This window comes from Corapipo altera, unplaced genomic scaffold, assembly GCF_003945725.1.
Source record: "Corapipo altera isolate COAL_440 unplaced genomic scaffold, ASM394572v1 57, whole genome shotgun sequence".
Classification (NCBI taxonomy): domain Eukaryota; kingdom Metazoa; phylum Chordata; class Aves; order Passeriformes; family Pipridae; genus Corapipo; species Corapipo altera.
Window position 1 is genome coordinate 8,681,252 of NW_020884905.1, and position 16,554 is coordinate 8,697,805.

At 38.4% G+C, this 16,554-nt stretch overlaps 1 protein-coding gene across 5 annotated transcripts in view; it reads right to left on the reverse strand.

Moving 5' to 3' along the window:
• PATJ (PATJ, crumbs cell polarity complex component) overlaps nucleotides 1-16,554 on the reverse strand; it is a 143,516-nt gene that overhangs the window by 125,498 nt on the left and 1,464 nt on the right. For all 5 annotated transcript variants that reach the window (XM_027651662.1, XM_027651661.1, XM_027651660.1 and 2 more), the window contains exons 2-8: nucleotides 11,990-12,046; nucleotides 11,740-11,906; nucleotides 9,898-10,080; nucleotides 8,457-8,596; nucleotides 6,467-6,665; nucleotides 4,677-4,805; nucleotides 2,829-3,041 (exon numbers count right to left, since the gene is read on the reverse strand). In XM_027651662.1, coding sequence (XP_027507463.1) covers nucleotides 2,829-3,041; nucleotides 4,677-4,805; nucleotides 6,467-6,665; nucleotides 8,457-8,596; nucleotides 9,898-10,080; nucleotides 11,740-11,906; nucleotides 11,990-12,011 — 1,053 coding nt within the window. In that variant the 5' untranslated portion in view covers nucleotides 12,012-12,046. The remainder of the gene's footprint in view (nucleotides 1-2,828; nucleotides 3,042-4,676; nucleotides 4,806-6,466; nucleotides 6,666-8,456; nucleotides 8,597-9,897; nucleotides 10,081-11,739; nucleotides 11,907-11,989; nucleotides 12,047-16,554) is intronic.

Consider the following 16,554-nt stretch of genomic DNA (forward strand, 5'->3'; position numbering starts at 1 on the left):
AGATTTTTATTAGACTACTCAGGGGCCATTTCCCTTTGGATTCCACTGGGTAACAACAAACTTCCCAGTCAATCCCTCAAGACAAGAAAAATCCTGAATGCCCTCAGAATTTCTTCTCTCCCTTTAAAATGTGAGTCCTGATGTTTGCTGTGATCCTGTTCAGGTTTGACCACCATCAAGCTGCAAGGAGAACTGGAAGCCTCCAGGTTTGTCCATGGCAATGGGACGCAAAAGCCTCATTAGTTTGCATTCAGATAAAATCATGTTTAAGACCTATTAGAAAAGGGAGAGTATTCCTTTGTAAATGCAATGTAAATTCATTTGCAAAGTCCCTACAAAGCTGCCTCAGGATGTCTGTGCAATTCTCCTCTGACCAGTAAAAATCTAAACTGCAAGACGAGTTCAAACAGGGAACAGTAAAGACATTCGTGAGACCAAAGAGAAAAACAATCAAGCACATAAATCTGGGATTGCAAGGGATAAGTTAAAATACATAGAGTTGTTTGTTTTCAGTAATCAGATTGTACAGCCCAATGAGATCAAAAAGAAGATGATGAGAGTAAGGTCTGTTAAAGTGATGAAATCAAGAGGGGATACTGTCACTGCCAACAGCAAAAAACGGACTGGGAAACCGGAAAACATTTCTTAAGGGAGTGAAAAAGATAAGTTTAATCAAATGCTTGCCAAGTATCAGCTTTGGACAGACCCATATTAAAAGCAGGGCGGAGTTATAGCCATATTCCACTTTTCAATGAAAGAGAAATCAATGGACAGTATCTCGTTATCACACACACCTCCCTCCACTACCACAGTCATTAAACTCATTAAATGCCTCCCAACTCCTTTGCTCTGTAAGAGGCTGATGGAGATGAAGATAAGTTTTGACACTGTCACTTATCTATAGAGTAAACAAGCCTATAGGAACATCTGAAATGGAGCTATGGCCTTGAGAGTTCTGCTGTTTTGACAATCAAAAGCTCCTAAGAGTCAATGCTTTAATGCAAAACATTAGAAGGGAGCTTGGAAAAATCACAGTGCAAAGTCCTAAGTACAGTCAGCACAAGTAGGCTGCTAACATTGCTGCCAGTATCTTGGAGAGTACAGACAAGAAGTCTGTTTTCTTGTGCCCATGCACAGATGTAGGTAGCTTCAGTTATTCTCTACTACAATAGAGAAATAAGAAATTTAAAGAAAATCAAATATTAATATAAAACTGAAAATAACCAACGATCTATTAAAAATGCCTTTCTGCTAGTTTGCAAAAAAAAGGAAAAAATTTTCTATTCCAAAGCTCACAGCTAGTGAAAGTACTCAGAAATCAGAGAGAAATTAGATTATAGAGAAAATTTCAGACCAAGGGGAAAGGTGAAGCATTGAAATCAACATTAAATTAATAAATACATTCAGTTTAGCTACTAATCTTGTCTTCAGCAAATCTCTCCTAGCACCAGGAAAAGGATTTTCTTCAAATCTACATATGAAGGCACTATTTAGTTCAGAAAAAAAAGAGATGACATCCAGAAAGAAGTAGATAAAATTGCAAAACTATTTTTTCCCCTCCAAACTACACAGGAGGCATAAGGAGGACACTAAAAATACATCCAGAAGAAATAATATTGTAGAAAGGCTGCAGCATCTACAGTGCTTGGGGTTGATTAGGGACAACACGAAGAGAGAAAAATAGGACTTTGTAGAGGAAACAAAACTAGGATCATGCTATTTTTTCCCTAATATGGGCCTTGGAAAATATGATCCAGTCAGAAAAGAAGTGTCTCGTAACAATGCTGATTCTCTTGGAAAGCTTTTTGTCAGAGTATTGGACAAACTCACCTTTAAGACTCCAACCTTACGGACATAAATCCCCTCCTCCCATCTCTCTCCCACTCACATTTTGTACTATACTGACCCCTCTTGGGAGAAGAGGAGTTTGAGAAGGACCCAAAATACTCAATTGGCAGCTTCAGTTTTCCAGAAATGCAAGACACAAAGCTACTGGCAGCCCAGCAAACAAGAAGGTGCATTTATAATAATATGACTTCTACTCTGACCTTTAAAAACGGTGCTTAAAAAAAAAATACCTCTCTTCACTCACATTCCAGAAACTAAACAAGAAAGAAAAGGCTACTCAGATTCTACACCTAAATCTAAGCAGCACAGTAGCAGCAGATGGTACACAAGCACAGCTTTGTTTATGTTTCAAGACCTACTGTACACTTAGTGTAGCATTTGTTGATTTTAATTACTCAAAACTGAAAAGAATGACTTCAAAAACAAGAGACTTTGATATGACCATGATAAGATTTGCTAAAACAAGTTTCAAAATTTTTAGATATATTTCCTATCACAGACAGTAGCGTAGACTATGAAAACATTACACTTATGTTTCATAAAAAGATGATTGTGCTGAATAATTCTGGTGTGGCCGTGGCGCTCTGGATTTCAGAGCAGGCAAATTCAGAGTCCAGTTTTAAATCCACTTACAAATGATTGATTAGCAAAAATTTAATGAGCTAAGAAGGAGAACTAAAAGTACCACTTATCGATAATGTTTATGGTCTTGGTAATTAAATTATCCACTCTGAAATAAATTCTGTAAAGCTGGTCATTCCAATCCCAAGATTGCAGGTATTAATAACATACAGGAAAAAGGGAAAAATTATAGAAGGCAGGGCTATAATAATGACCACTTAAATACGAGCACACGATATCTGGAAACTCAAGAGAGAAGTAGTACTTTAGGTCTCGAGAACACTCTGTTCTCTCTTTCCTTTCTGATCACAAGCCACAAACATACTTAAAAATGTCATAAGGAAGCAACAGGTACTTACATTTCCATTTTGAAAGGAAGGTAATGTGCTGACTGGCCAGCTCACAGGAGCTGGTGGAGCCTCCATGACTTCACACTTGGGGTCCCTTGCAACAATCATCCTAACAGAATTCCCACAGTTTCTCAGCACTTGGGCAACTTGCTCACTTGTCATTCCTTGCACATTGGTCCCTCCAATCTGTAAGATGTGATCTCCTGTTCGGAGCCTCCCATCCTTCAAATACAAATAAAATTGAAAAAATGTTTCCAGGCTACATATAAAATATCTGTTCCATTACAAAACTGAAACTTTATGGCATCTTCATGGCCATGAGAACCAATGTGAGAAAACACCAGCAAACTGACCACCATGGCAACATACTAAATAATTCAAGGACTCGTTTGCACAATCATGAGCTGTTTTTTCCACTGTTTTGCTCATTTAGGAGAAAACAGAGAGCAACAATGTTTTATAATCTCACAAATTGTCATGTATTGCTATTTCATAGAACAATCCTCACAGGACAGGGGCTAGAATGAAAGCACAGCATTTTGATTTAGGACTTTTTAGACTTTTTCCTAATACTTCTATATTAGCCTGGCAATTCTTTTCTCATATGAATAACTCCAACTGGAGTGAGTAAATCCAGTGAAGCTAACAAGACTACATATAAACCATTTTTACCTGATAATTATGATTCATGACCTATATCATAATTTCTATTATAAGCAAGCATTCCTAGGACCAAATGCTCAGCTAGTATTGATCAGCACAGCTCCACCAGCTTCAGTGCATTGATTTATACAGCAATCACAGAGTTATTCCCAGAACCAACTCAAACTCATTTACAAAGTCATCCAATTTTAACATGTATATGCATCATTATTTCACATGTTCTTAATGATGTCCTCATTCAGCTGAGAATGATGTGGTGAGTTCTTAACTTACATGCTTCATTGGTAGCCAAAACACTTCATTCCTTACAGCAAAACAGGTGTTAGACAACAATTAAGAAATACTCATTTATACACAACAGGTTCAGGGGGATACAGTCAAGCAAAAGCCAACATTTTCCAGTAAAGTTCTTCAAACTGCTAGTTTTAATTTCCATCCTATACTAGAAGAAGTACCCTAGCCTCTCTCTTTGTCTGTATGGGTTCCAGTCTTCAGCTATCGTAACTCACCATGATCAAATTCACTTAAAAAATCCAAATCTGTTTTGTTATTGCAAGTGTTCTGCTCTTAAATGCAGCAACACTTAGCATGGAGTCTTTCAACATGAGCAACCAAAGGTTACAAACTGTACCTGTGCAACTTCAAAAAGTATCAGGAGCTCCAAAAGCCTTTGCATCAAACCTAAACGTCTCCCTGAACCGGTCAGATTGCAAGGCAGGAATCAAAACCCCTGGAAATGAAATCCACTACAACCAGGACATTTTCAATCTCTAAACTGAATCTTGTAATGCAATGACTTCAATTGAACAGATCCTCTTGCCTGACAATTCATTTGGAGAGTTTGTCCCTATAGATGTTGTCAAATTCTACAGTGTATTTGTCCTCCCCCACACTGACCAAAAGCTGAAAATATAAAAAGTATTGAAAATATGCGACAACTTCTCAGAATTTCTGCATGTTCAACAATGTTACAAAAGCCAAAGCATGTCTGAGAAACAACTTAATTTATATCAGGCGCTGACTTTCTCCTCAATCATACCTTCAACATATTTATTTATGATGTATATGTTGGCATTCAGACTTTGATGCTATCAGCTTCCTTTTGTTTAAATATATTAGTTTATTTTAAGACTGTCAAAACCAGTTAATTATACTTTACAATCAAACAAGAAGTGACATAATATAACAAATTACCCGATCTGCTAATCCCCCAGGAACAATCGTTCTTACAACTACTCCACTTGACTTTCCTCCTACAATTCCGAAGCCTAATCCCGAACCATCGTTAATCAGCTCAACGTCTTCAATGTGGCCCCAGTGAATCTGCAATTAATAAAAACAGGAGATTTTAATTTGAGTCGATCATTAATGTTTCTCACTTTCACGTGAATGACGAGAATTAATCAGAGCAATTTTCTCCCTCAACCCCACATATTGGAGATCTGTGGGATTTTGTTCACTCAGCTCCATTTCCTTATAAATACGCAGTGGGATTTATCATCTGTTTTTAAACACACAGTTTGTCCTTCACTTTCAGGATAACAGGATACTAGGAAAAAGCTTGACTAGGAAAAAGCAATTTTGAGATTTTCCTGCCAAAATGAAAACTATCCTTTCAGTTTTTCATAAATCAAGAACACTATAAACAAGAGGGGAAAACAGGGGCAAGGAGCTTACACTGGCCTAGTTTTCACTTAGCCTTGCCCAAATTCTTATTTCTGTTATTCCACTTACTCAAAACACCACCAGTACTGAATTAATAGCACAACACAATATTCTGCCATACTGAATTGGAAGCAAATTTTCCAAGCTACACTGTACCATGACCTTATGTTCTACAAGACAATCTGAAAATAACAAAGCTGTTAAGCAACCCAAACCCAGCCAATGTTTCTGTCAGATTAATATCTCATAGAAACCAAAATGGAGCAGAGTAGGCAGATTTAAGTCTTCTGTGAATAAAGGATTTATTAGCATACTGAAAATCTTTGCCAAAGCCAGTTAAATATCATAAAAGAAATTTAAGGACCCCCTGTAGAGATATATATTTGTATTTTATTTTGTTAGTCTGTTCAGTGCAGATCTTTCAATGAAAAAGCAGTTAAAGTTTAATTCTTTAAAATTTTCAGTGCAATAAACAATATTGATTATCCACTAAAGCTTTCAGATTTCACTACCTCTGTAATAATCATGAGGGAAATAATTACTGAGAATACGGAAAAGCACTGGTTTTACCCAGATTTCCATCAAAATCTACTAGCATAATAAATTAAGATTCCAATATTGCAATCCCTGAATTTAGATGTGCAGTTTGACCAAATTCAGTGGAATTTGGTCCACATGGAACATATCGGTAGAACACAGATGGAAGTTCAGCCCTAATTTATTACCTGTCCCAGTGACAAGCTCTCCTTTGTCAGGAAAACAAAATGAGTTCACAATTAAAGAAATTTGCAGATAAAATAAACCCCTGATAAATAAACAGTGACTGAGAGGTTCTTTACAGGTAATTTCTGTTTGTTTTTTAAAACAAAGACAAGGCTTTTTCGTTTGAGCAGTATAAGTTTAAATTGGTTGGGATATTTCAAACAGTGTTCACGACAGGTTACTTTTACTCTCTTTTAAGATGTAATCAGAGTACCTTTAATTGCTGAGCTCAAGTAGGTTTCAGCTGAGTATACTCATAAAATGTTTTACCCAGCCTATGCTGAACAGACCCTGCTGCTAAGAATATGTTGATCTATTAAAGCTTCTGCTATCCCATAAAAACCCAGGATCTATTTTATACCAGCTCCATGCAGCTTTGCAATGGAAGCCTCACACTTACTGCACGGTGAGTCTAAATGAAATGTCACCACATACAAAATCTGATTAAAGCAAAAAATCCCTGCATGTAAAACTTGCTAACACAAACACTTAAGAGACATGAACGAAATATCCAGCACAGTTCAAAATCTGATTTTGACAGTATTACAACAACTCACAGTCTCAGGTGGATTTACATCACTTAATAAGACAGCTGAAGTTCTGCCGTTCCCTTGAACTGGCTCCCTGGCCACGACCAGATGCAGGGATCCCGTGGATTGCTGGAGGAGGGCAATGGCGTGCTGATGGGAAATGTTCTGATCCAATGGGGTGCAATTAATGGCCAGTATGTGGTCATTTTCCTTCAGTCTTTGATCCCTTAACAAAACATTGAAAGCAATTTTTTAATGCACCAGAGTGACTTCACATCGGGCTCATGTAATTTAAATACGAACATGCAAAATACAGAGTTGTGCAAGGTTAAACATTCATATATTTTAAAAATCTGGTTATTAGGATGTCTTCACCAAATTCCAAACTACATGCAATTCACACCGTAAACTGCACCACCCAGACACATTTTGCTCCAGTTTTATCATGGTACAAAAATCTCTTCAATTTTTTATTTTGCTTCTACTCAAAATTAATTGAAATTCCCTCATTCTTTCCTGTTAATATTGAACTACAAAGCAGAAAAAAATTATTTTTGTAGATAAACAATAAACTAGGAACTATTCTTCATTGTGTTTAACACTACATGCTACTATCTCTAAGTATCCACAACTCAGGCTTTGATATTGTTTTGTCTCATTATTTAACCTAAAGATCAATGAGCTGCATATTTATATTTTACTTAAAATTTATAGTATCAAGCTTCACACATGAAACTTTCTTTGAGCAATACACAGTTCAGTTGCTACCTTGACATAATGTAAATTTCACAGTTAATTCATCCCAGTGATGAATTTAGATTTGTGACAAGAGAGAAACCATCACTCATCTCCTTTATTAAATATTCATTCTGAGCACGAGACCAAACTGTTACATAGACAGACACTGCCTTCAAAGCTCTGTAGGAATCCAAAAAAAATCTCCAGGAGATTTTGTCTCAGAAGCAAAACGGGAAGCATGCTGGGGAAATTTATAAACTCTCAAACAATGTAACTGCACATCTTAACTAAGGCATTTTAAACTTCCTTTTTATCATGCCATGTTTAAAATGTTTCCCAGAAATCACTTTCTTCAAGCACTAACCATATTTTAGATTCTCTCATCAAAGAAAGTGAGCAGCAGGTCATCAAATCCTAAAGTGAGATATTCACCCTCCTTTTGACATCCGGATCAGTCCATCTGTCTCCACTTTGAAAGAGCCTTAATATGCTTTTCTTTAAGTGTTCTCTGGTGTGTTCTCTGTGGGCCCATCGCAATTATCATTCCAACCTCTCCCCACTCTTTTTGTCATCCTGTGTTGGCACTTCCTGACATGTGTTATTTAAAAAGTGACACCAATGACTTGAAATCTAGACACATTTTCTTGAAACATAATTCTGAGCACTGCATTTGTCTCATGCCAACTCTTGTGGTTTTACAATCACATTTTATTTTTAAAGGATTGCTCTGCCTTTTGTTGTTGGGTGAAAACCCACAGACAATACAGGAAGAAACTGCCTGAAGCCTTGATTCTATGATGACATCTGTGCAGGGATCTGTCGGGAGAAGTGGATCTAAATTTACACAGGAAACAAACAGTAAAAGCAACTATAAATAGGGCATTGTCAGTGGCACATAAATAAAGGAACAAGGGGGGGAAAATCTTTCAGGGACACAGTGCATAAAAATTAAAAAGGAATCTAATTTTTATTTTCCTTGTATTCTTTTCTGAGTTTTCTTTTGTTTTTTTTAATCAGTTCTCAAGATTCTCTAAAGTGAGTCATGACTTCTGGAAATTCCATTTATGAATTGCTCAGATATTTAAAACTCATCTGAAAATCTGATCCTCAAAACATGAGTCCCTTCAGTTGAAAAGCCAGAATTCAAGATACCACCACCAAAATACCACACCAGATAACCCAGATAAACATGTTATTCTGATGGAGTTTTCAATGTGAATGTTGTAATATTTCCCTCCATGGAAAGTACAATTTTCCAACACAATTATAAAGATCTCACCTGTCAGCTATGCTTCCTGGCTGGACTTCCTTGACAAAGATACCAACTTCTCCCAAGCTGGGATTTTTAAGAGCAACCACACTAAATCCAAGACCTCCAACAGAAGGTTTATCAATCTTTATTGATTCTATTTGTCTTCCCTAATAAAACAAAAAATAAAATTATTTACTAATTTTTAATGCAATAGAATGAGTTAGTTTAAAATTTATGAACACTGGAAGAATTATTCTCCTCCTAAGACTAAAGAAAGGCAAAATATTGAATATGTTATTTCTATAAAAGCTCCTCCATTTATTATTTTTAATATAGCAACGTATTGGATATGCAAGCACTCTGAGGTTCTGAAACCTCAGGGAATTTAAGAGCTGCTTTCACACTTCATTCACATTATGAGATGAATTCCAAACTGGATGAGAACTATGAAAGAAGCGCTGTCTAGAGCAATATATTTGGGATTTCTGGAAATGCTGCATAGCTGAACTAAATTACTTGTCTTTTGGCTGTCCTTACTTTTAATGCTGATTTTTAGGTGTGCTTTCAAAAGACTGTATTTTTTAAATAGAGAAATTAATTTCCTTCCCCTCCCTGCAACTTCACAGTTAATGTTAAAAAAGTTTGCTTTGCAACTGCCTGTTTTTCAGTTTTAATACAAGATTTCTGGGGTTGTTTACTGGGAAATATTATTCAGAGAAAGCACTACTATCACAGCTGCTTTATCCAAAATAACATGCAGTCTTTACTGCTAAATCTTTTATCTGATGAGTTAATGACATACTAATGAGAAGAGTTATGCTCAAAATATTACAGCTACATTAAGGTAGTCAATTAGCAACAGTTACTTAATACAGAAAGGCATGACTAACCAATTAAATTAATGGTTCAGAGTAACACAGAACAATACATTTGTGGTATAAATGCCAATCCCATGTGTGTAGATGTCTGCACCTGTACAAATTCTTACGGAATTTGTACATTTTTAAATCACAAGTTTTCACAATCCACATGGCACAGTTAAGCCAAACTAAATGAAGAGCTAAATAAAATATTACATGCTACTTCTTTTAATCCTTCACACTGCTCATGTATTAACAAAGTTGGCACATTTCCAATTCAAAATATACTTGATAAAACTAGTGTCTTCATCAAAACAAGTTTCTGCTGAAAATGTCCATTTTCAACTAAATGTCATCAAATACCAAAAGCATTTTCTGGCAACTAAAACTTCTTTACTGTGTTGGGGCATGCTGCAGGAAGCAAGACAAAAAAAAATTGGCGAAGAAAGGAAAAAACAAAACAAGCCACCAAACCACTTCTTTCTACTGCAAGGTCAAGTTTTCCTCAGCACTCTGTACCGGTTAGGAGGCACCACACTCCCAGAAACACAACAAAAAAGCATTGTGAAAATGTACTCCTAAAGGAAAATAAGTTTGGAGAGCCTTACCTTTGCCATTTGTTGGATGATCATGTTAAATTCATTAACTCCCAGGTTTGGAGTGAAGGGAGGTGTTTTGGGTCCAGGTGAACTGCAAGGTGTCCCAGCAGCGACTGATTTGTCAGCAAACACGAGCAGCCCTCTCTTAGTAAAATCAAAATCTACTGAGCGGTCAGGAGGCATGTAATTGAGCTGTTAAAAATGAACAAAGATGTGGGAAAACTATAAAAAACAAAGGGATTTCCACATATACCATGTTGTGTGCAGACTGCCAAAGAAACAAGTGTACACATGTTCATATATGCCTATTCACACAAATATACGCACCTGTATAAATTAGGCAGTGTTAAAATATAAGCTACGACCAAGCTACTATATAAAATTTAAACTGTTTTTCAGAAGGAAAGTTCACTGAGTGTTCCAGCTGTGTTTCTACTCCACCTTTTTCTTCGTTCCTTTCATGCGTCTTCCCTGCCTATGCCTGTTATCCTCTTTTCACTCTGATATTTCAGAAACAACACATGCAAAAGCAGCAAACGTTAAAGAAGCACTCAAGCACTGTTGCAATTGTCAGGCAAATCAGTATAAAATTTTGGCACAAAAATCCAAATACTCCGAGAGTCACTCAGGAGCCCAAGGCCTGGTCTGTATTATCCCTTCCCCAGAGAGAGCCTTGGTACAAACTAGCTACCACTGAACATGCTATCACTGTTAGAACTTGCAGTTCTAGTCCTGACTGATAATGAAGAAATGCAGAAATATTCCAAGTGTGATATAATAAACTGGAAAATCCCATCCTGAATGAAACTGCCCATCCTTAAATAAAATGTCAAGAAAACCAAAATTTTCTAGATATGCGAATTCCCAACATTCTGGATGTAACATCCACTATGTCACAGTCACATCTTAAATATACTTGTATTTTTATACATTTTTTTAATAGTATGCAGACATGCATTCAAGCTCTAGAAGGAAGGAAGAGATGCAGAACGTATGGGAATACGGCATGAATGGATAATGGATGTCACAGCCATCACCAAGCCACCCAGGGAGGAATATGTGAAACACATTTGGCAATGACAGCAAGGTGGCCTTGTCCCCCTGACACCACCAGGCTTTATCTGCAGCTGGGTAGGTGCAGCCAAGACAGGGATTGCTGCTGCTCAGGCCCCGACTTTGAGCTTTTGCTGCTGATTTTAAGTTAACTGCAGGGTGAGACCTGTTCATGCAGATGTGTCATGGATGCCCATGTCCACAAAACCTAAATGTCAGCTGGTATTATAAACCAAACTACATAAGTTCTGACTGCTGCTGAAGCCAAGTAATTTTAAAACTAGCTTGGGTAGGTCTGCATCGGAGCTTGGCAAATCTTTAGCAGGGGTTTTCTAGACTTTCTTTCCCAAAACAGGTTAACCATTCTCGCACAAATGAACAGGAACTGAAGCAATGATGTCTTTTAGAGAGGAAAGATGCTGCCAGTGAGCTGATAAACGTATTTAGCTTCTGTGGAAAACAAAGGATCCCAGTCCAACACTGTCCAGAACTCAAAGTACTGGAGCCAATGTCTTTCACAGATGCTTTTTTCTGACCGATGTGGTTCCCAACACCTGCCTCTCCTGCATTCCTTTCAAAGCACATGGCCCTTTGACCTGTTTGTTGCAAAACCACTTCTCATTTCAGCAGTGACTGTTGATATCAGCTTCACAAAAGAAAAAAAGCCCAACATTCACTCACACCACGTTACAGCTTATTAACAAGAGCGCCCTTGTTAACACACGCCTACACATCATGATTGAAGTTCCATGCTGCCCATAGTTATCATCACACCAACAACTGTAATTTTACACTCACTTGTTCCTTCAGTTGCTTGATGGATTGCTGGAGAGTCAGTATCTGGTTAAACAAGGGGCTCCTGAGGGTGTTCCGTAAAACAGCCAGGTTTTCCTGGTGTTGGGAATCCCTTTTCTCATGTAGTTTTGCTTGCAGACGATCCAGAATCTGCAGCACCTGCTGCTTATCTGCACCACAAAAGAAGTCCAGGTTAGAAATGGAGCTTCCTTACTCACTGCCCCACAAAACCAATCACTTTCAGAGCACATACCTGCCGCAGGGTTTTCAGGCATGTTGAGGGGTATTTTTGGAATAACCTCAGAATAACCTAGATGAGATTTAAAAAAAAAAAAAATCAAATTAATAGATGATATATCCAAACAGAATAGTAACACACAATACAGGCAATAATAAAATACTAAGATAACTACAACGAATTTAATAGAAAAAAAATACCACCCCCAGTTGTTTACCCCAACTGTTCAACAAAGCTCTCAACATACCTGACTGCACTGTAGCCTAAGCACACCTAAAAATTTTTCCTTGCTCTGTGTACTTTTCCTTTCACACACAGAAAGGAATACAAACAACTTTCAAATATGAGTAAAAATGGAGTTATAAAAACAGAATGAAAAGGAAAGAAAACTGAGACATAGTGATGTTTAACCAAATTATTTTGAATATTGACACAGAGCTAAAATCTAGCTATTATTTGGAAGATACTTTTACACCTGATTAATTATTTGTAGACAGTACATTCTTCTCATGATAGCTCAGCCCTGCTGAATGGCAATGTAGGTGAAACGTTGTGTTTCTTTACAAAGCAATGAAATTTCCTCCACTCATGGGACGGCACAGAATTAAGGCCCCAAAATGGGCAAATTAATCCCTATTCTAACACGTTCCTAAGGAAGGTCAATTCTAATCACAGCCTCAGTGGTGGAAACAGGTGAAAGAAGCCTGTTCTCTCCTCCTGCAGGAGACTGCCTTTCTCTTTTCTATGTACATGACAAGCTTTCAAGTAGCAAAATATCCTTTATCAAGCTTTTAAGGGGCAGAATATCCTTTATAAAGCTTCTCCACAGTGCCAAATAGAACAGGTCTCCAACTGGGGCCGAGGCCTAGATGGCAGTATAAAAACAACAGACTTGCAATTAGCAGCGATGATAAATTTGTACCCTTGCTTGCATGTTATTAAGTTGATGTGGAGCCTGTCATTCTGAAATCTATCAAGGCAGCTCTACCAAAACACACATGAGGAACAAGATTTCTTTACTTAGTACAAGCTCCTCTGAAAGAAGTCAGCCATTTAACAGCACAATTTACATAATTTTAATTATATCCAGTCTATAACTGTGTAATTTCAGAATTATATATTTGGAATTATTTTGGTACAAAAATAGCTATATCTATATATCTGTATAAAAAAAGCTCTTTATATTGCTTTTTCAATCTTGCAATTCAAGAGTAGAAAGGGTCGTATGGTAAATGTGACACCAGGGTAAGCACATCCCAAGGGCTCTCTCCCAGCAGGACCTCTGATCCTTTCAGCTCTGCCTCTGACACTGTCTGTGCTCACATGGAAAACATCTGGAGTTCTGGGAGGACACTGTTGAATTTAACAAAATATTAATTATGCAGGCAAGTAGCGTCTCTTCTGCAGAGTCGTATTAAGTTGATTTACCTAATGAAAAAATAAGCGGATAGAGGTTTGTCACAAACTACAATTTTAGATTTATGCACCCTTTGCTGTGCATACCTAAGCACCTTTGGCTCCTGAAGGAACTCCTGCAGAACTCGGTGGGTTTGTGTTGTTTCGACCCAGGGCCAGGCAAAATTAGTTGCTTTGCAAGACTATTAACAGATTTAGGAGGTCATTTTAAATCAAACTCATAGCAAGAGTTGAAGCAGCAAAGCCATACAACCCCTGAAAGATTTTCAGGAATGCATCTGAACTTTTGGAAGTGCTGCAGCTTTATTTTCTTTTCCATTCAAAATAAAACACTTCTAAGAGCACAGCAGCCTTTGATTCTGTGCTGAGATCTGGTTTTGAAGAACAGAGGAAAACACCATTTCCTTACACACTCCTGAGTCTTCATCTAAACCAAAAAGACAAAACTTAACCTCCTCGACTAAAAATACTGTATGAACCTTAACAAAACAGGACAAAGAATATGGAAATTTGTTCTTTCTTCCGAGTTTTACTTCCCCCCATTCGCTTCCCTCCTCTTTCTACCTCACACCAGCAGATAAAAGAGGAAAAAAAAAACTCTAAAGCAAGTAAACCAAAATCAGAAATGGATGGAAAATAACTCCTATGAGGAAAAGTGGCCTGGAATACCTTTAAACCAGCAGTGGGGTGAAGAAAAGACTAAATGCAGGAAAGAAATCCAGCATGGCAGGAAACAACAACGACTTGACAGCACCGTGCCCATCTAAGAGCCAAAGCCAAGAGGCTGGTCCAGCTCCCCAGCCCTCTTTCATGCATTTATTCTTCCCTTTCCATCTCCATTCATTTGATCCCATAGTGAGCTGGAACAGGGAGCTAAACATGCAGAAAAAATCCTTCACGTTTTGGTAGGGTGAGTTTTCTGCCCAGTTAGCTCTGAGCTGCCAGCACTGGCAGAGGGGGACAAGAAGGGACAGGGATGTGCCCGTACCTCGCAGCAGAAGCAAACTGCACCATGAGAAACACCCGTCCCACACCAAAACAGCCTCAAAGTGCCACCCTGACCATCCCCAAGATTAATCTTTTTTCCACTACAGAGGGTGTAACAACAGCAGTTATGATGATGGGGTCAGACCCAAAGAAATTGGAGATTTAAATTTAAGGAGAAGAATGCAGGTGAGAGATCTAGGCTCCACTGAGGCTGAAGTTCCCTGGAGAAGGAGGTGCAAAATGGGGGGGGGGGGAAGATTAAAGAAAGTTTCAGCTTGAGCTGCTCCAAAGTGTCACTAAGAGCTACTCGTGCTGGTGGATGCCCAAGTGGACCTCGTGTTACAGTTCAGGTTTACACAGCACTTTGGGATTCCTCGTGATCAAAACTGGCCTTCAGCCAGCTTGCAATGCTTTTCAATGATTTTTTTTCTGCAATACATTAAAACCACCCTCAGTATTTCTTTGTTCTCCTTTCTTTCATAAAAAGAGAGTGCGGAAAAAAAAATAAAGTAAACAGCTCCTTCTGGTGTGAAGGGATCCCTGAAAACATAAATTAATTTAGAGTTTTCAAGTAATGGATAGTTGAGGACAGGTCTCTAAGACTGGGTTTTGGGCACCACAGAAACTCACAAATCCATGTATTATTGTTCTCTTTATGTTCAGGAGCACAAATGTTATCATTAAACATTTTCTAAACACACCCTAGGTGTGTTGACACCACAGTGTCAACATACAGTTGCTAAATTAGAAAGTCCATTCCTAGGTGTTAAATTTGAAGAATGATCCAAAACACTCTAGTTTGTCTTGTTAAAATCAGTTCATTCACCCCACATTCAACTTTCTCCGCTCCTGTCTGAGTTCTACAGACATTTATTTATCTTACGGGTAGACAAAAGTGCAAACCTCAGTTCAACATTTATGTCACAGTTCCCAATATAGCCATAAAATCATCGAGAAATTGATGAATTTAAGGAAGTTGAGTGTTTTCTAACCCCAGGACATGCCCCACACTCCAGCACAGCATGAACTTGGAGTTTCAATGTCTTCTGAGAGCTGAACTGAACCCACCTGAGGGAGCAGGACAGCTTCATAAGGTTTTGTATGAAATCCCAACGCTTGGATCTTCTTCAAAAACAGACTTAGGAAAAAGGAATTCCCCCATGCTGATGCCAGCAGAGGTCATCACAAGAGCTGAAAGGTTTAAGTCTTCCATTGCCATCAGCCCCCTTCCAGACACTGCCACTTGCATGGAGACACGGAGCGCTCGACCCTGGAGCATCCCAGAGTCAGAGGGAACATGACATCCCATGACAAACACCTGCCCTCCAAAAAGGGCTGCTGAAAGATGGGAATGAGTGTGCTGCTGGGGTCTGGAGGAGGACATGGTTTAGCCAGAAGAGATTCTTCTACCCATTCCTCTCCACTCACCTACAACCACTTCTGTCCCACATCCTTCAACTTGGCCTCGAACAACCTGCATCCTTCCGGGAAAAGTCCTGCCTCATGGGATGGTCTCCTCCCCACTCAGCCTGGCTGAAACCTTTTTGGACATTAAAATCCAAAAGTGCTAACTAACCGCTGCTATTTTTCAAAGGCTTCTAACACAGCCAACCTGAGCAGTCTGCCACAGCAACAGCCAAGGGTTCATCCCAGTCCAAAGTCACCTTTCTGCACTAATGCAGTTGGAATTTTTCCTGGCCCTGTTATCAGGAGTGACTAAGCTGCATATCATATTCCTCATCAGAGAGACCTCTGACTTGGAAAATTTCAGACTCAGAGTTGATAAAAGAATAAAAGCAAAAGCAAGGGAAAACAGGATTTGCTAGTGTGATCTTAATCCTAAATTGTCCTAACCTAGGATTACAGGTGATGACCTGTAACTTCAGATATTCAGAATTATAGTTTACATGCTATCAAGCGACTACACAGTGTGAAAAAACCACTATTCTAATCTATAGTTTGCTGTCCTACATGTTATGCTCAGTTTTTCTCATAATGTACAGAAAAATTCAGTCCAACCAAGCATAGCATGCTCACAGCTTTCTGATGAAACCACCAGAACCTGCTGCTCTGTGCAATGCTGAAGGATTTATAAAAAATGCTGTGGAGCAGCACCAACCGCTCCAGGCATTTGAAAGAAACAAATGAACACTTCTGTGAGTACCTGAACACAGATA